Source organism: Lepisma saccharinum, chromosome 12, assembly GCF_977018435.1.
Source record: "Lepisma saccharinum chromosome 12, izLepSacc3.1, whole genome shotgun sequence".
In the NCBI taxonomy this organism is placed as follows: Eukaryota; Metazoa; Arthropoda; class Insecta; order Zygentoma; family Lepismatidae; genus Lepisma; species Lepisma saccharinum.
In genome coordinates this window covers 15,414,050-15,434,979 of record NC_139240.1, presented here as the reverse complement: position 1 = coordinate 15,434,979, position 20,930 = coordinate 15,414,050, and the positions used below count along the sequence as shown (strand labels likewise).

General features: G+C 37.8%; 1 protein-coding gene across 1 annotated transcript in view; it reads left to right on the top strand.

Moving 5' to 3' along the window:
- Positions 1-6,356, top strand: part of LOC145996575 (uncharacterized) — a 28,515-nt gene extending 22,159 nt beyond the window's left edge. Inside the window, exons 3-4 of the mRNA XM_083133080.1 lie at positions 2,271-2,411; positions 4,090-6,356. Of these exons, the coding sequence (XP_082989206.1) occupies positions 2,271-2,411; positions 4,090-6,003 (2,055 nt within the window). The 3' untranslated portion in view covers positions 6,004-6,356. The remainder of the gene's footprint in view (positions 1-2,270; positions 2,412-4,089) is intronic.
- Positions 6,357-20,930: the final 14,574 nt, after the last annotated feature.

The following is a 20,930-nucleotide window of genomic DNA, read 5'->3' as shown; positions in this document are numbered from 1 at the left end:
GAAGACTTTCTTTACCAATCGTGGGTTTAAATGTCTCTTCTTTGCCAATCTGTGCATTACAGTCACCTAACACTATTTTCATATCATACTGAGAAAATTTATCAAAGACCTGTTCTAACTCTGCATAAAAATCATCTTTAGTATTATCATCTTTATCTTCCATTGGAGCATGTATGTTTATTAAAATAATTTTACACCACCTACCCTGTAAAACTGCATATGATATCCTATCATTAATAAATGCTACTGTTTTAAGAGCCGAGATAATTCTATTATTTATGAAAAAGCCTGTTCCAAAATTATGATTTTCAGTACCACCATAGAAAAAAGTATAATTTTTAGTTTTACAATTCCCTTCTCCTGGCCACCTAACTTCCTGGACAGCTACTACATCTAATTTATACTTAACTATCTCATTAACTGTACACTGAAATGCCCCAGGCCGGTAAAGGCTCAGAACATTCCAGGTGCCTAATTTAATATCCTTATTCCTAACATAGATCTTATCCTTAGTCCAGGGACCTCCCAAAGTAGTCTCCACCCGGAGAACCGAACGGGGGACTATTTTACCTCCGGAATATTTTACCTTGGGAACATCCATGGCCTCATATTCCTGTTTCTTGACATGTCTTTTTACAGTGCAGAGTTGTCAGCTCTACGCCTAACCCCCAATATGAATGGAGGACCCTGTCGTTGGTCAGTGGATCCCTTGGATCTAGCTGGGAGGATCACATTGTAGTCCACCAACCATACCTCACTTCTGCCGATTGTGGGACGCTCATAGAGCCATGACAGGACAGCTCTGTAAATCCCAACAGAGCAAAATGTTGACCATCTCACTCTGTTGGTTGACTAACTGCAGTGAACAAGTCACTGGGCGATGAGGTCGTCACAACCCTACGCCAATCTTATTTATAGGGACATTGAATTTTCACAATGCACGAAATCGCGAAATGTGAAAAAAAAATTGAGGAGAAAAATTCTTTCGAATAGCTGTTCCCTTAAATCGGTAAAAAATTATGGGGAAATAGAGAAAAGAAAGGGAGAGATAGAAAGGCAGAAAGAGGGGGAGAGAGAAAGAGAAAGCGATAGAAAGAGTTTGGTTTGGTTTGAGTTGGTGTTTTAAGTCCACTTTATGCACAGGAAGGCTAATCGGGACTGGACCTACAGTTTAAAGTGGAATCCGAACCACTGTGTGCCTCCACCGGGTATTGAACCCGGGACCCCTTGATTACAAGGCGACGACGCTACCACTGTGCCATCGGGGAGGCCCTGCGATAGAAAGAGGTAGCGTAGGCATGAGTGCCCGCAGGTGGAAGCTGCGTGGAAAATAAAACAGAATTCTCTGAATCCTTTTACTTTGTTAGTGTCCTTTGCAGAACAATCTATCTGACAGGCAGAAGATTATTGCCTTTGCAGAACAATCTATCTGACAGGCAGAAGATTATTGCAATATGAGATATTTGGAAGTTGGTTAGATAAATTTGAGTTTGAAATTCTTATACAATTAACAATGTTTCGTAGATTAGTAAATCCCATAACATTTCTGTTTGTAGATGTATTTTGAGTCCGGATATGTGAAATGGCAAATGTAAAATGTAAACTCCACACCTTAATTAAATATAATATGTTGCGTCATCACCTGTGTGTGCACACGCTTGCGCATCATAGTACGGAAACTTGGAGAGTTTTCCTTTTATTTGGTGAAGATTTCACATTTCTATCTTGTTTTGTTGCATTCCTGTGACCGGTCAAAAGTGCACCATGATTTTACGGACATGCTGTATACCGTTTAATCGATTTGAATTAGAATTTTTGGATACATTGGAATCGAACAGATCCTTCATATTGCTAATATGTTTGTATGTGTATGTGGGTGGGTGGTGAGGGGAGGAAACATCTGCTTGTACCTTTGAATTTTTGGAAGGTTCACCTTGAAAACCGGGAATTTTACTTGAATTTTATCATGGTACTAGAGTACCCACCCTAAATTTTTCTTCCATTTTTGGCTAATCACAAAGATGAGGATGGGTGATGAAGGAGCACTCACAGAAACACCCAGGCCAGTATTCGAACCCGGGACCCCTGATGTAGCGCACCCCATCCTGGAGGTTGCCAATTTTAGTGTGGACCTTTGAAATCAATTGGTCACAAGGACCCAAAGGGCTACAGGGAAGCACAGAACTTTCTCCATCATGTATAGAATCTCATTGTTGAACTTACGTGAATAATATTTAACATAATTGTGACATATTATTTGGCTGTTTCAGGATGGTGATGGGAATAAGCAAAGGAAGTTAAGAGGAACAAAGAGAATTGGTTGCAAAGCTAAAATGGCCATAAAGTATCTCAGGGTGTATCCAGCCTATACCATCAGTGGGCCAGAGGAGCACTGGAGGTTGAGGAGGAAGGTGAGTGTCCATGTGTGTGTGTGCTGCTATGATCCATCTAACACCCAAAGTATTATTGTAGGCTCACAAAAAATGCTTTCTGTGTATGTTTTTTTTCCCTCCCGGCTATAAAGGTGTTAGGGGAAGACATAAAATTAACTAAAACAGCAAATTGTCTGGGCGTAATATTTAATCAGCATCTCTCATGGTCAGACCATATAAATTCAACTGTAGAAGAGCTTTTAGAACACTACACACCCTCGTCCAGCTTAACATTTTCTACCCATCAGCATTAATATCAAAACTCCTCGAATCACATGTCTTTTCTTTGATTACTGCAATTCTGTCTACTCCAACCTATCAGATGATCTGGCTCAACCCGTTTAACGAACACACAACATCTGTGTTCACTTTGTCTTCTGAATCTGAAATACAGGGATCACTTGTCTGTTTTCTACACAAAACTTTGTTTTCTTTGTTGTTGTGTTCCCATGCATATAGGTTAGACTTTAATTCTTGTAATTTTTGCTTTGTATTTTTATGTATTTTTTAAAAATATTTCACCTTGCGTAACGACTAAAATGTAGTCTGCTAAATGTACATGTAGACATGATCAAGTGGAAGCAAATGATTCTCAGCCTTAACTTCACCATGGAAAACAAGGCAAAATAAATAAATAAATGTATGTTTGTATGTGTGTGTCTGTGTGCAAGAGATAGATAGATGCAGAGTGAGGATAAAAGAGAGAGAGAATGAGACAAGGAAAGAGGAGAAACTCTGAAGTGTCGTGATAAATGGCAAAGAGTAACTTGGAAAAGAATTTTGCATTTTGGCTGGTTTGGAGTTTTCAAGGAAAAGAGGCATCTTGTGTGCAAATAATAAATCTAGTGTCTTTTGTTTTGTGAGTGAAACACTGACAAACTTTCAAAGGTTGTAAATGACATCATACACTTGTCTTGTAACGTTTGATTGGTTTATTTTACTTAACTTTTTTTTTCACTTTGGGTTAATGGCGAAGATGATTGATATAATGAAATTGATGAAGGGATACCCATGCCCAGACTGTGATTCGAACCTGGAGTCGAAGCGTGCAGTGATAACCACTCTGCCACAGAGGTCAGCTTGTAATGTTACATCCATTAAGACCTCATTCCAACGATATGAGCACTCGAAAATTGACATTTTCTATTCTGTGGGTATAGATCCATGCAATGCAGAATCACAGTTCTGACTGGCTTCTAAGCAATGTAACATAAATTTAACAGGAGTTACTTGGCTAGGTGATAGTTGTTTATCATGTGCCTAATACAGACAACTCACACAGGCACATCTCCCTGCTCTCATCTTCTCCATTAACCCACCTCTGTATTACATCCAAATCTGCTGTGTTCTGTCTTTTGACAGTTAGAAATTTTTCCTGTTAAATATTTGAGCATAGATAAATGTCACCCAACCATGCAACAGACGTTAAATTTATAATACTAGGTTGGTTACAAGTGCAGCAGATTTAGAACTGAGAACAAAGTAGCACATATGGACAGTATACTTCAGTGTTGCAATCTCACAATGGTCACATGCGTGCCTAATGAGGTGTTAAGACATCAATTCTCATACTCATTTCGTGTCCCTCTTTCTTAATTTTTTATTGGAAAGTTTTCCCAATTTACGTTTATTATTGTTGTTGTTGTTTTCATTGTAGGTCATGCAGCAGTTGAAAGCAGCTCTGGAAAACAATCAGAAGGTGGAAAGCTACCAAAGGTTATATGTTGCCCTATCGGTACCATCCGAGCATACCCATCCAGCGAGCATAGCCATGTCGGAAGCAAGGCTGCACCCACGGCTGGTAAACGAAGTCCACAATCTTGTTAAAGCTAACGTGTTGTCTGTGGAAAGCATCAAGTTCCATTTGCAACTTGTCGTGGATAGCATGTTTGCCCACTGTGACATGAAGCCCAACCCAAAAAATGCATGCTTCTTCCCAAGCAACAGAACTATTTCTAGTCACGTGAGGCTTGCTTCTTTGAAAATAAAGGCAAGTAAAATTGACCAAGAAGCGATGAGGTCGGTCATCGAAAGATGGAAGTCTGCGCCGCCGCAGGACCACATAGTGTACCGACCGTATGAGGACAAAGCAAAGGGAGCTGCTGGACTTCTTTTCTGTTACCAAACAAAGTGGCAGCAACAGCTGCTGGTGACGTACGGGGGTTATGTTTGTGTTCTCGACTCAACGTACAAGGTGGACATACCGTTGTTTTTCATTCTTGTGAAAACCAATGTTAATTTCTGCATAGTTGGAAGCTTCGTTCTTCAAAATGAATCTAAGGAAACCGTGGAGAATGCTCTGCGTATTTTTACAATGTGGAACCCTGAGTGGAAACCAAAGTATTTTGTTACGGATGCTTCGAAGAGTAAAGGAATTGCAATCGAAAATGTTTTTCCAGAGACAAAAATCTGCATCAGCCCATACCATAGGGAAGCGGCATGGAACAAGTGGTTGGCCAAAGGCGGTGGTCTGGACCCGGACAGTGAGGTTGTCGTGGTGGAAATGTGCCGGACAATAGCACAGTCAACCACCGAAACGGAATTCCAGGAACGATGTGATTTTTTGTTCAAGCATAACAGCTGGAAGAGTTCAAGTCGTGCACGTGACTATTTCAAGCTCAAATGGATGCCGATTGCGCAGCGATGGGTCGATGCCCTCTTCGACCAGGAGTTCCGCATGATCTTCAAAATGAACAACGGCATCGAGGAACTGAACATCATCCTGAAACACAATTTCTTGGATGAACATGTTGACAAGTCACTGACTGACATACTGACGGTGCTTGTTGAGCACTTCATTCCAGACACCATGAGGGATTACTCCACGCGTAACGTTAAGATAAGCCCAGATTACAGGCAGTGGGGAGCTAATGTACCTTCATTCTTGGAAGATCGTCCGTATCACTTTGTTCGGCACGTGATGGACAGACTCGCATGTGCTGAAGCGTTTAGGGGTGAGATCAGTCACATCTCCGAAGGGATGTTTTGTGTGCAACAAGACCAGGGTGACTCATTCTACATAGTGAGCTTTGATCCAGTGAAATGTTCTTGTGAAGATTTTGTAACGTGGATGTATCCTTGTGTGCATTTCTGCGCTGTCTTTTTGTTTGTGTCCAGCTGGTCTTTTGAAAGGTTGTCGAGGGCATATTTAGAAAGTCCCTTCCTTCAAGTGAACGACGACATCAGGGGATCATATTATCATAGGGGAAGAGGTTTTTACGACAGAATAGAAATGATGGACATGGACGAGAATCATCCTCAGTCGGATGAAGAGTTCATCACTTTGGATAATGCTGACGACCGGCTTAAGAAGGAGAAACACAGGTTCTGCAATGAACTCCGGGAGACAATGAACCTGTATTATCTGTGCCAGGACGTGAACCTCATTACAGAATCACGAAGAACTTTGAAAGAGATCAACAAGAAACTCAGGACAACAATTTCAAAATCTGCGAATCAAGGTTCTCGTGTGGAAATCCCACACAGGGAAATGGTTGCAGCCGTACCTCATAAAAGGAAGAAGTGTGTGCAAGATGGAGGGGATAAGAGACACGCTGGTAACGAGGGTTGAACAGAAAATTTGTCTTTTGAAAGGTCAGGTCGTGTTGCAAAGAAGAGGTGAGCCTCGTGCTCTCATTGGTGCCTTGAACTATCACGCTTTATTTGTTTAAGAATATCTTGATTAATATTTGTTTCAGTTTTCTCAGTATATATGTGTACTTCAGTGCAAATAGGATTCTGTGATGCATTTGCATTCATTTTTGTAGTGGAAGAATGCATGTGATTAAAATGCAGTTCCATGGAATCTTTTTTGCATGGAGAAGCCATTAGTAGTTGTACTTGTGTGTTGTATAATAATACTAGTAGCAGCATAAGTGCAAAATAAGAGTTATGTTGATTAAAAGAATTAAATAAATTGCAGAAAAGACTAAGTTTGAAAGAAACATTTTATTACATTTACTTTTTCTTATAAAAAGCAAAAATCTAATTTATATTAATTTAAACATATTTAATTTTATAGTATTTTATCGGCCATTCTTTCCTGTATAGGCAGTCTCCACAAACATCGGATCTGTCCTAGATGAATCAGCCTTTGCATGCTTTGCAAACACACCTTTACAGTTAACAGGTTAATAATTATGACTAAGTAAATATCACAGTAACTATTATATTTTCTAAAAGTTTAAAGAGATTCACATCATCATGAATCAAATGCATGTAGAGATTATGTGTAATATGTACAGTCACGGACACTGCCGGCTTGTAACGATTCCATTGAAAGTCAATGTATTCATTACAAGCCAGCAGTGTCCGTGACTGTACAAGTACTACTACTGGTGAGTACAGTATGGGTGACAGTATTGCTGCATGGCGCACAACAGAAGAAGGTTCTACCATGTATTGAACATTTGCTGTAGTACGCACTTAAACAAATATTAGTGAGCCACTGTTACTGTTTAATACAAGAGTGAAAATTTCACAGGGAATCAATGGTGCTAAAGAACACTAATTTTAAAAGAAAACAAGAGGTAATAGAAATATCATAAGGATTTTTTGTATTTACAATCCTACTAAATTCTCACTCACCACCCATTACCTTGTCACAGACTAAACTGCTCCCCATGGCTATTCTGATAGTGACCACAAGAAGTGCAAAATGTCCATAAACAATGTTTGAAACTAAAATTAACTGAGAATGGAAGGAAACATGGTTAAAATATTGGCAGTTTTAAAAAAGATAGACCTGAAATACAGAGACATAATTTTGGTCTTTAACAAGCACACTAATCAACAGAAGCACAATATCCTTTTCTAACTTAAATCTTTGGCAATAGATTAAATAATTTATTGTAGTAGATTTATTTTCCTCCAGCAAACTTAAAATACTGTCGGTGAAGCCCACTTTGAAGTTTCCTTGCTGGCCACTATTATCGTTTTAATCTGTAACTTTTTAAAGTAAAATTAGCCACAACATCAAGACAGTTATAATCTGATGCATGCAAGACATGATTGTATTTTCAGATGCTGACCAATGCTCTCTTGTAATTTATTAAAAATTAAATCAACTTTTCAAATTTAGAGCAAACATTTTTTTTAGGTAATTTTTTATGAATTTTAAAGTCATTCTATAGGTCAACTTCTGAACCGCATTCATTACAATATATAGTGTACCCTTGGTTTTATGTTTTTCAAGGGATTAAGGTCAAAATTTATAATTTGGGAAAATTCTATACCACTTTTCTCTATTGGGACAATGAGGATTGAATGTACAGGGTGTCCAAAAAGTTGCTCAGCAGATTTTAAACATGTGTAACATTTGTACCAAAAGCAAGAGAGACATGAACCTTGCACTGGGTATTAACTTTGTGTACATTTGTAAACATTAAACAAGAAAATTATTCTCTACATGAAGTTTATGTACAAAGTAAAAACAAACATGAATGAAAGACAACTGTATCAATGGTCTCAGTGGGTATTTATCGAATTGATGAAAGAAGAATAAATTTTAACACATTCTGTGCATTCAGGACTATTTAAGGATTTAAGGAGTTAATTATGACCTTCATAAAAAATCATATTTTTTCAAAAGCAGATGGTGTACTGAAAAAAACTGGTCATGTCAGAGGATAGAACCAAGTGTACCAGACACCTGGTTGTGCTATTCAATCAATGCCCAGATGAAATAAAATATTTGAAATTTATCGTACAAATAGATACGTAGGTTTGTACTATAAATTTAAAATCTTTTATTTTATCTGGTCATTGATTGAATAAAATGCCCAGATGTTGGACACACATGGAACTGCCCTCTGACACGACCAATGTTGCCAGTACACCTAATTTCGAAAAACATGGTTTGCATGAATATGTCATAATTATACCTCTTAAATTGTCCTGTAATGCACAAAATGCGTTAAAACTTATTGCTCTTTCATCAGTTCAATAAATACTCAGGGACACTATCCCTACAGATCAAAAATTATTGCAAGCTACTCCATAGCTCCCTTTTATTCATGTTCATTTTTACTTCGTACATAAACTTTTTTGCACCCTAGTAACTTTTCCCCCATACTGAACATTCATGTAGAGAATAATTTTCTTGTTTAATGTTTAAGAAAACATCCTCTCAGACAAAGTTAATACCTAGTGCAAGGTTCATCTATGTATCACTTTTTGTACAAAAGTTTCGTACATTTAAAATCTCGGTTGCCTGACTTTTTGGGACACCCTGTATAATGGGGAAAAGTGTAAAACCGGGTTTCAACTGTATTGTGTTTGTAGTAAACTAAACTGTTATTGCATTTAAACAACAGTGCAACATCCTTGTTGCAAAATTCACTAGGCATTGTGGTGAAAATTTCTAAACCAGACATGATAAAATAATATGCTACCAGCTTGATAAAATGTAAACAAAATATTAAGTTTTTGTAAAATGGTTGAGTAATCAGTTATGAATCAGACTTCACATTATTTGACCCAGTATTTTTTAAGCACAAACATTTTACAATTGAGTTGATTGGTTACTCCATTGGTTCATTGGTAAAACACCATTTTTGCAAACAATGTCATCTTACAAATTTGTTTTCTACAAAACATTTCTCAGTGATGATTCAGTCAGCTGCAGATCGGATAGGCTAATGGAAAATTTTCAGCGAACAACTTCTCCCACAATTCATTGCGTGAAATCATGCTCCAGTGCCATATTTCGGCCAAACAGCTCAGATCCTGCATTAAAAACATGCAGGGTAAGCAATTTGCATTTGATCTTTTCCGAAGTGATTCAAGGTATGATTATCATGATCATATGAGGAATGTGTACATACAAAATATTGCAAATGTCTCTTAAGAAGGCTTCTTGTGCACTTTTCTTAACACATGCAAATCTGTTTGCCAGACTTTGTGCTGTTTCTTCCCAAAGTGGTGCTCAGTGGCATCAAGCTTGAATAGTAGAAAAAATAACAACAACAATAATAATTTTTGCCATGGTTGTAATAATTGTTGTTACACAATAATAAGAAAAAGAGCCCCAGTGGACTAGCTGGTAGGGCATCTGACTGCCACCCGGGATGGGTGATCTAAGGTTGGAATTTTTCTGACCTTGTCCCCGCATAAAGCAGCTCTGGGGCTCATCCAGCCTCAAATTGATGGGTACCTGGTGGGGGTGGGGTAAAAGTATCCAGAGCATGGTGCTGATCGCAGGACCTTCGACCGCCAGACCAGTTTCAGTTAGGTAAAGGGTTCTCGGAAAGGAAAAAGGAAGATTTTCCACCCCCTCCCCCCACCTCCTTGTCTCAAACCTGCTAGCCAGTGCAATGGTTGATAGGTTGTGGTTTCAGGTACCCCAGTCTATCACATAATAACAACTGATAGAGCATCCATTTCCTCCTATTCTCTTTCATTTCACCCAGGAAACTCAGGAGAGTAATTCCAATATTTACTCCACAAATTTTGTGCATTATATTTATTGAGAAAATTCCAGATACAGCACAGGCGGCCATTTTACACTGAAATTGTCAACAATGAAAATGCAATAATAACAATAAGCAAAAAATAACAAAAGTGAATAGCAAATTAACAAAAAATAAGTAAAAGATGACACTATTTGATATTATTTACAAACATTTCTTCTGATAGAAGACCGAAAGGCAAACTCTGAGGAAAATATATCGATTCTTGATGAGAGATCATTGTATTGTGTGGCAAATCTGTAAAAGATAGATCTTTTTTTGAATTTCAAGTCTAGGTTTTTTTGTATAAAATAATCTTGCATTGCGAGTTGAGTGCATAGGTACTCTAAAGTGGAATTCCTCAAGAAGTGTGCTGTAGCATATTTTGCCATTCACAATTTTGTATAAATAACTTAAATCATTCTGGAATCGTTGCTGATAAGCAGTTTGTAAGTTTAGAAAAGACAAGAGATGCGGAGATGAAAAATTGCGTAATGTGGGAACCCTGTATCGAACTATAGCTAGGATGAAGTGAAAGCCTGAATTGAATCTAGAGAGATGAGTGGGACATGCCATAAACCAGACAGGAGAGCAGTATTCTAATATTTGGGAAATGAATGATTTGAAGTACAAGGTGAGGGCTGAGATGTCACTAATTTCAGTGAAACGTTACAGTAAACCTAAGAGACGCATGGCCTTTTTAGTGGTGCCTAAAATTTGATCCTCAAATGTGAGCTAAATATCTCAGATTGGTCCCCTTTAAAAATTCTGAAATTTGGCACATAGCAAGCCCTTCATGAACCTAACACAGTAAAAATCTCAACTTTTAGATTCAACTCGTTTTGGTCAATATGAGGTAACGTATGTCACCTAATTTCTGACGTTGCAAAGTAAGGTTAAACTACATTCCATACTTAGAATAATGAAGTCTTTTCTTCTTTTTTTTAAATTTGGGTTAAATAAAGGCTCAGAACATATAGTAAGATAAGGTTTTAATACTTGACTTACCATAAATTAAAATTGCAAGGTATGACAATTGAAAATCTGCGAAATTTCATTGCAAAAGGTTTGATTTAATAGGTACCCACGATTAGTTGGTATTGTCAGCTCCAGTTTCCTATTCATTCTCTTTGCTAAATCAGGCAGGATTCTTTGTTCTTTCACTAAGTTCCTAAGTAAATTATCAGAAATCTTCAGTTCATCACATATTTTTTCTTGACCAAGTGGTAGCAATCAAATTGATGATTCTGACCTTTTCAACATTAGTTTTTTGCTCATGTACATTTTTCTTCTTATAATTTCAATTATATGATTGTACTGGCCACGCAAAGGATTGTCACACTTGCTTTCCTTTTCTTCAGTTTTAATACTTAGTGAAAAGCAACTTTCCAGTTTCCTTTGCACTCCTTGTAGGATGTGAATAGTTTTTCGAGCAAGATCACTTTATTGTTTTTCTGCAATCAGCCTCCTCAGTTTTAAAACGGGAGATGCATAAAAAACAGAACAGACTTCATGCATTTCCTTTAGTTTTCCTTGGCTTGACACAAAGACATGATTTCAATTCTGGCATTTAAGTGAGTCACTTTCTCCACATATGAAACTTTTACCCCAACATATCAGGCATATTGATTTAACTGGTATAAGGCTTTCTTGACACTTTCCTTTACCTTACCTTACTTAACCTTTTCTTTAAGTGGTACTTCTGAAGATCACAACATACTTTACCATATAAAAAGCAATATTTAATGGTATTTGCATATTGTCTTTAATCCATACACCTGTAGTCTTGACCTAAGAAGTGTTATCATTTTTACTGACTTTGTTAAGATTAGTTAGGTCTTTGGGAACCTTACCAAAAGGGTATTTATGACAGTCCTCTCCAGTTAAAAATATTACAGAACACTCCATTTCCTGTCACAGATAACGAACATTCACAAGTCACTACTCTCGGCACATTAGGCAAAGGAAGAATAACAGCAGAGATTGTACATGCACAGATCAATTCCAGGCTTGCCTCACATCCTATCAAAACATGTCTCTGAATCTTCTGCTGTGCATGACTTACATCTATTTCAACGAATGTCTTTTCTTGGAAGAAAAAAAAAGTGGAAAATAAAGGAAACAAAAGATAATATATTCTACCAGCTTTGACACTCCAAAATAAATAGCCTACTTTCAGTGGAGTGCCCAAGGAGGGGTTTGTGGGGGTCATAACCCAATACCTTTGGCCTAGTATTCCATAAACAATTACGTCAAAGGCAGGATAATGTGGCGAAAAACAGGGCTGTATACTAAAAAAGTATATGTAACCCCCCTCCCCTCCCGTTCGAAATTCCTTGGCATGCCACTGCCTATCTTAAGCTGCATGTACTGCTACATTGATAAAAATATGGGGGAAGCTCAGTTTTGGAGCTGACAATACCAACTGGTCGTGGGTACCTAATAAATCAAACCTTTTGCAACGAAATTTCGCAGATTTTCAATTGTCATACCTTGTAATTTCAATTTATGGTAACTCAAGTCTTAAAACCTTATCTTACTATATTTTCTGAGCCTTTATTTAATCCAAATTTAAAAAAGAAAGAAAATAATTCATTATTCTAAGTGTGTGGGGCGTTACCCCCACACCCCCCATACGCCTTTATGGTGTGGTGCTATGCACAGGGGAGCACTTTACTTTTTTTTTTTTTTTTTATGGAATGTAGTTTAACCTTACTTTGCAACGTCAGAAATTAGGTGACATATGTTACCTCATATTGACCAAAACGAGTTTAATCTAAAAGTTGAGATTTTTAGTGTAAGTTAGGTTCATGAAGGGCTTCCTATGTGCCAAATTTCAGAGTTTTTAAAGGGGACCCATCTGAGATATTTAACCCCGAAAACTGTCAAAATTCAATGAACGGCCATGTTTGAGCCCTTGCTATAAAAAAGGGATGCATTTCTAAGCACTGATATTTTAGTTACAGACACCCTGCAGGTAGGTCTACACATGAAAAAATCAAGCCTTAGACTAAACCCCTTCATTTAAAAAAATCGGGCTTAAAAATGCAATTTTTTAACTATTGTTACCCCATTTTCCACCATAATTTTCGTACTTACGATGCAATTTCAAGCAAAACATACCTGAATATCATAGGAAGTATACTTCATTAGCTACAAAATGAATTTTGTTTCAGGTCTCTAGCTTTAATGGTTTTTGAGATATTAAGGTTTCTGTATACTGCTGCATGAGCAAAAAAGACATGCGCCATGTTGGAAAAATGGCTGCCCCAGGAGAACTAAAGACAATATTTTTTTTTGAACATTGGTTTTGATATCTAGAAACATGTACAAACCTATGTACTAAAAATGATTTTTTTGTAAAATGGTCATGCAACCACTATTGGATGGTTTGGCATGGAATGACCCGTTGGCCAATGATGCATTTGGCTTCAAGTCTTATTATTTATGAAATAAGAAAGTAAGTATTTTGTGTGCGGATGAATTAGTTGAAACAGTTCCTTTTCTCTGGTGAGGAATGTAATTATAACATAAAAAAGACAAAAACCTATCTTTTTTGTTTTATTAGTATTAACTCTACACTCATCTCTTGCCCAAAATATGAAACCAATCCATACATTTTGATAAGCCTAACAATCTGTATTATGTATATGTGTGGTGGGGTGGGGAAATGGTGTATTGCACTTTGTCTATTGTGAAATGATGGAATAATATTCCAGTGAAAAATACACAAGGCGCAAATTCTCTTATCAGCTTCCTCGCTGTGTTAATTTGCATTTTTTAATTTCACATCACTTTTTCTGATTTTTGAACTTAAATTGCGATGCAACAATAAAAATGGAATTGGCTAATGAACTCATGGTAGTGATGAGGGGAGAGAGACATAAACATTCATACTGAATTTTAACTCGAGACCTTTCTTCCATGTACTTATTGTTAGAGCTTTCTTAAAATTCTTTGATTGTCTCTCTCTGTCTATGTGTATGTTTACTTGCTTGATTGATTTAGTTTATTTTACTTCCATTTTCTTCCACTTTTGGCTAATCGGGAAGCTGAGAAGGAATTGTGATTAGATTAGATGGGAGAAGGGATAATCCCAAACACACATGAACAACACACAAATGCCATTGAGGATGGCACTACATGGACTACATGGAAGTGAGGTTGGCATTTTGGTGTCTTGAAAAAAAGGGTCAGCCCATGTGTGCAGAAAGTTTTAAATGGAGGTCACGCTGTTGAAAAAAGTATTTTGAATGTCAGCATTGGTAGGAAAATGAGGCAAAATAATTATAATTACTTATTTTTTAAAAAAAAATAAGTTCAAAGGGAATTTATAACCACCATAACACCCCTTTGCAGTTTGTACAGGGTCCTCCGTTCAGCCATGAGCACCTTGAAGGCGGCACGCTTAACGCCAACTCCCGTCAAATCGCATGCGATATCTCCGCTATGAAAGCCGCTAGCTTCGAAATGATGTAAAGTTCTCAGAATTGTAGTTACATTTACAATCAAAGTAAGCACGGTAATTGTCACGGGGGATGTTGGAAATGTTGTCTTCGTGCATCCACTGTTTTTTGGAATGATTTTATGAAATTTCGCGTAGCTTTGGTAGCAAGACACACTAAAAGGGAACTTAAGATTCCTAACAGCTCGTGGTGCCAATTCTTTCTTAATCCCATTCCATTTTAGTAACTTTGCGATCTCAGTTCAGTCGTATTTTGAAAGTGGGTACGTGTTACAAGTGTTCTTGCAATTTTCTATTGTTTTATACAGTGTTTATTAAGCATATAGTGTTCCAAGTGTTATTTTGTGTTTCGCTATAGTTTTAATAATGGCACACACATTACAACAAAACGTAGGGCCTCCCTGATGGCGCCTTGTAATCAAAGGGTCCCGGGTTCGATTCCTGGTGGAGGCACATACTAGTTCGGATACCACTTTAAGCTGTAGGTCCAGTCCCAATTAGCCTTTAAGTGGACTTAAAACACCAACTCAATCAATCAATACAACGAAACGTTTTTATCTACGATTTGTATCTGATTACAAATTCTTAAAGGGATGTTCATAGGCGATTTTCAACAGAATTCCCAGGTGTGCCTATTCCACACAGAAATACCATGTGAAACCTTGTGAACAAATTGAGAACGAGAGTTGGTTAAATTTCTGTAAATGAATTATGGGGAATGTTAGTGCTGGGGTAATTGATCCACGATTAATATTCTTCTCTAACGAAGCAAGGTTCCATTTACAGGGAACAATGGAACCTTACTTCCGTTGTGAAATCATTTTGAATAAGGATATCTAGCCTATCTTTCTAAATTTAATTTTATTTGAAAATAAACTACTCTTTTATCACATTTTGATAAAAAATTGTGACTTTATATATCTTTTTCGAGCAGAAATGGAATCTATCGTCCATTGTTGAACTAGTTTTGAAAAAAGGATATCTAGTCTTTTCTAAATTTAATTTTCTTTGAAAAAAACTCACTATCCTGCAATATTTTTATCACGTTTTGATCACACACTGTGACTTTAACTCTCCTTTCCCAGCACCAATGGGACCTTTCATTCATTGTTGAACTCGTTATGAAAAGGGATATCTAGCCTTTTTCAAATTTAATTTTCTTTGAAAATAACTCGCTGGCCTACAATACTTTTATCACATTTTGATCACAAGAAGTGTCTTCCTTCATCTGTCGTTTTTCATCAATGAGAGAGAGCTTTTGTTCCATTGTTGTACTTTCTAAGTTTCAGATTTGCAGCCTTGTTTAAATTTAACTTTCTTTAACAATCTCGCATTTCTGCAATGTTTCTCTCACATTTTTATCGCATGTTGTGCCATTTCCCAGTTTCCCGCCAAATTTAGCGAAATCAACCGATTCAGTGTGCATGGCTACATGGACGTAAGTGTTTTGCGCTCTTTTCATAACTCGAACCCGCAACATCTCAATCCCTACACTAACGTGGCTTCTTCTCCCGTTCCTCTTTTGTCACCCTGACTTATCGGTTAGCGTTAGTAACATGTTTATCTGTGGGGGAAATTGTAAAATAAAGTCAATGCAATGAACCTTCAGACATTAGAAGAACTGAAGAAGAATAGCAGGAGAGAAACTGTAGCAATTTCAGAAGCTGAACTGTTGTGTGTAAATGGATATTTCCGAAAAACATGCCAAAACTGTGTGGATGCATCAGGACAACATTTCCAGCATCAGTTGTGACAAGGTACTTGCTTATTTTGATTATAATTGTAATTGACACTTTAATGATTGTAACTGTATTTGGGGCAGGAATGAATTTGCAAAAAAATTATCATAACATAGTAGGTCATTACAGTAAAAATTATCATCTCTGACAGTCTGATCTGCCACCTTCCAAAATATTTTTTCTTAATTATTAAGGGCCGTGCCCTCCTGTCCCTACGCTTTTGACACCAATATTGCCATGAAGCCAGAAGTGCACCCAGCGTAAAGAAATTATTGTAGTTTAGTGAAACGAAAATAGGGGACAGTGCCAGTGGCGTCAACTTAAATGAGCCTGTGGGGCTCGAACCCACACAATAATTTGCCTGTTATATATTTATTTTTTTAGAAATAAAGTCTCTGCGATTAAGAAAAGTTTTCATCATTAAAGACTGAAAGAATTCTCGCAAGTTTAATTACTAACTGTTTTCAAAATGTTACATAATTTTTATATGAGACTTTTCAGCATCCTATATAATTTACACCATCCACGGTCATCACTATTACCGATCTAAGTGAGGTTAAATAAGGGCTTATAAACAGGATGAGGATTGATAGGCACTAAAAACTCGCAAAATAAGCAGGCAAATAAGAACAAAATCCAAAATAGGTACTAATCGTTCTATACATCGCCCTGCGACATCAGGAGTCCCAGGTCCGATTCCTGGCCTGGGCATGGATGTTTGTGAGTGTTCATTCATCAATTTCATCATATCACTCATGTCCATCTTTGCAAATTAGCAAAAAGTGGCACAAAATGCGAAGTAAAATAAATGAAATCAAATCAAACTAATCGTGCTGAACATTTTTCATTATTTTCATGGATTAGGCACTGAAAAAGCTGTTATCTTCGAAAGAAGCACTTTTGATTAAAATGGTCACAAAGGAACAATATACCTGTGAAACATGAATACCACTCACTCAGGCACATAGTGGTTCTGGTAATTTATAATGCATTACAGAGAACAATGACGCGTGCAAGAACATTGTTGGATCCAATTTTTTTGCAGGCTGTAATCAATATTGATGTAATAAGGTGCAAATAATTTCACGGGATGCCAGTGCATTCTTTTGCAACTTTTGTGCCTCCTCTATGGTTTTTGATTGATTGATTGGTTGATTGATTTGTTGTTTTAAGTTCACTTTATGCACAATAAGGCTAATTGGGACTGGTCCTACAGTTTTTAAAGTGGGATCCGAACCACTGTGCCATGTGCCTCCACCGGATATCGAACCCGGGACCCCATGATTACAAGGCGACGAGATTACCTCTACGTGCCCCCTCGATGGTGTAGTGGTACCATCGTCACCTTGTGATCAAGGGGTTCCAGGTTCCATACCCAGTGAAGGCACAGTGGTTTGGATCCCCCTTTAAGCTGTAGGTCCAGACTCGAGTAGCCTTACTGTGCATAAAGTGGACTTAAAACACCAACTCAATCAATCAATAAAAAAAAAAGGTAAAGTGCTCCCCTGGGCTTAGCACCACGCCATGAAGACATATAGGGGGTGTGGGGGTAACGCCCCACACTTTCTTGATCCGGTCATGAGTGGGGGTGATGTGATCAGCATCATGCCCCTGACCGCCTTTACCCCCCAGGGTTTCCCCCAGGTACCCATGTTATTCGATGCTGGGTGGGTGCTGGGGCCGCTTCCAACGTTAGAAAAGTTCCTGGATTTGAACCGGCCGGGGATCGAACACGGAACCTTTAGCATGGTAGTCAGATGCGTTACCGACTGAGCCACCGTGGCCACTCAATCAATCAATACCACTCAGAAATGTCACGAGATGATTTTTAAAAATGAACGCCTACATTATCTGGCTAAGGAACAAGAAAAGGCATTTTATGGCAAATCGTTAGCCTATTATTGCATAAAATTTAAAACAAATCTCCGGGATCAGCCCACAAATTTCCTAAAACCGTGCCAAAAACGAGTGGATGCACAAGAACAACATTTCCAACATCCCCCGTGACAATGAACGTGCTTATTTCGAATGTAATTGTAACTATAATTCTGAGAACTTGAAATAATTTTGAAGCTAGCGTCTTTCATAGCGGAGATATCGCACAGGATTTGATGGGAATTGGCATCCTGGTGGCCGTTAAGCGTGCCGCCGTCAAGGCACTCATGGCTGAACAGAGGACCCTGTATTTGTTATGTAGAATCTCTGTTCTATTACTATAACGTTAGATGCAAATTGTGCTTAATTTTCGAAGTGAAACTTCAGAGGATTCAGGTATTTGCAAACGTGGATACAGATAATTAAAATTCGGTTTAGTGCTAAGTTACCACTTTCATGAAATAGCTAAATTCTTTCGTCTTATTAAAACAACACTGCAATCTATGCATTTGGGTGTGTATTTTGCATGATGCTTTAAGATTAGCCATAGTGTGGAGGTCACCGCATGTCACTGGACAGTGTAGTGCTAACATTCGTATTATTATAATTATTATATTTCCAAGTTTTCTATTTTGAAAACTGCATTTTGGCATTACAATGATGACATATTATTGTGAAGATAAGGAACCAAAAGAGCTGGTAGTGAGCTAGGTGAGAGTGTGATGAACACTGAAATTATCCAGTGATGCTGAAAGTTCTGAGTGAAAGATAACTATGAGGAAAATGACATTATTGATACCCAAAGAGCTTCTGGAAAGCAAAGGACGTCCCGCTGGCATATCTCTTTTTTTGTGTGATTCTCATTACAAACAAAAAGCTAGTAACGTTCTCCCTTTTCATCAGTGCATCATGTCATTGTGAAAAAATAAACAAATGGATAAAATTACTTTAATTTTGTGTACTATCATTCAGTTTATATAATGTGTAAATAAAGGTATTCCTTAATATAAATCCAAATGTGTCATATGATGGGTGAAAATAGTAATATTGGTGTGATTTTATTTAAGTGTAGTGTTTATGGGTAAACGCCTGAAGTGGAAAATGTTAGCTGGTGGGGGAAGGGGTGTTTGGACAAGCCTAGGGGCTAACTGAGGGATGCTTGTTTGGATTAACATGGTGACAATGAGACAACAGAGTGGATGTTTTGAGAAAATTTTGATAGCTATACGGGATACCACCCTGTCACTTTGAGCACTGGCTTAAAACACCCGTGTATAATGAGGGTGTAGTAACATTTAATTTAATTCTGCCCCTTGGTGCAAGGTAATCGTAACCCACAGTTTGACTGAAATTTAGTTACAGTTGTTTCACGAGCCTATGCTTATCTTCCCTCCTATTTTGTCAGAGTTCGCATGTGATACTACCATGTGTTTCCTGGCTTGAACAAAATTATTACATCACCACCTTTTCATAGCAACATAGTGGTAACCCACAAGGCAAGATTGCTGCCATTCTGGGAAGTGTGCACGTCAATTGAAGTGATTGGGAAGTGAACTTGAAGATATAAATGATTTTGAAGCAGTGATTCATCATATAAGTCATCAAGCAGTGGAAGTTCCTCAGATAGTTATGAATGTATAAGTATTTGTTTCTTTCGTTTCCATTCATTGTGTTGCAAACCATTATGTTGCGCAGAGAAAAGGTTTTGTGTTGAATACCATTATCTAGCTCCTAAATTCTCTGAAAAATGTTTCGGTGTTGCCGTTAGAGACTGCTCCTATGACCTCGGATGATAAAGTTACTGCTACATTAAATCTCAATATAACTTTTCAGGGGAAATATGCGACCAGAGGGTGCGGTATTAACAGAAGAATTTGCAAAACATTGGGCATGAATACATATCATCTGCAAAGAAAAAGGTGAAAGCAGCTGCTCTTGGTAAAGACTGTATGTGCCCTAAGCATTGATTAAATAACTGCCAGCTAATCAAAGAGAAACACCTTTTACGGAGTTCTGGAAACTTGGCAATTTCGACCTCCAAAATTCATATATTTTCTCCTGTATGAGACTGATTTACACAAATTCCTTAAATTGCGGCCACGGTGGCTCAGTCAGTAACGCGTCTGAATACCATGCTAAAGGTCCCAGGTTCGATTCCTGGCCAGTTCAAATCCGGGAACTTTTCTAACGGAAGCGGCCCCAGCGCCCACCCAGCGTCGAGTTACATGGGTACCTGGGGGGGGGGGGGTAAAGGTGGTCAGTGGTGGTCACATCACCCCCACTCACGACCGGATCAAGGAAGTGTGGGGCGTTACCCCCACACCCCCTATACGCCTTCATGGCATGGTGCTAAGTACAGGGGGGCACTTTACCTTTTTTACCTTAAATTGCAAGATAAAGCATTTGTGTTGTATTAAGCACTTTTTGAAATAAATCCTAAACTATTTATTTATGTGTTCTGAATTTCACCTTATAATGCATAATTATTCTATTAAAAGTAGCAAAAAAGAATGGCAAACAGTTAAGTGCAAGAAAATTATATGCCGCATAATTTTTTTCCACAACTTGTCTCCAAACTTATCTTATTTTGAAAATATTTTGTTACTGCAATTCACAGATTATGTATTATGTGATCATGAAAGTCTATTTTGATGTCTAAATCATAGCGTTTCAAGATATTTAAAAGTATCTGTGAAATTAATGAATTTCTCAAATATTCAATCGCCTTTTGTCCAAAGTAACTTCTTTGGGTTGCCATTGTCCCGAGAGGCAGAACGCTTGTTGAGATTGGTTTAAAATTCATATGTGCCCCCCCCCCCCCTCTGGCAACGCCGGCGACCGACAAGAACGAGTTAATTTCCTGTAATATTCCCTTGAAATCTTTGTGAAGTATAATGCAAATTCTGTTCTAAAGATGTGCTGAACATAACTGCAGTGTGTTGTGAAGTATAAACTTGTAAATTACAATTAA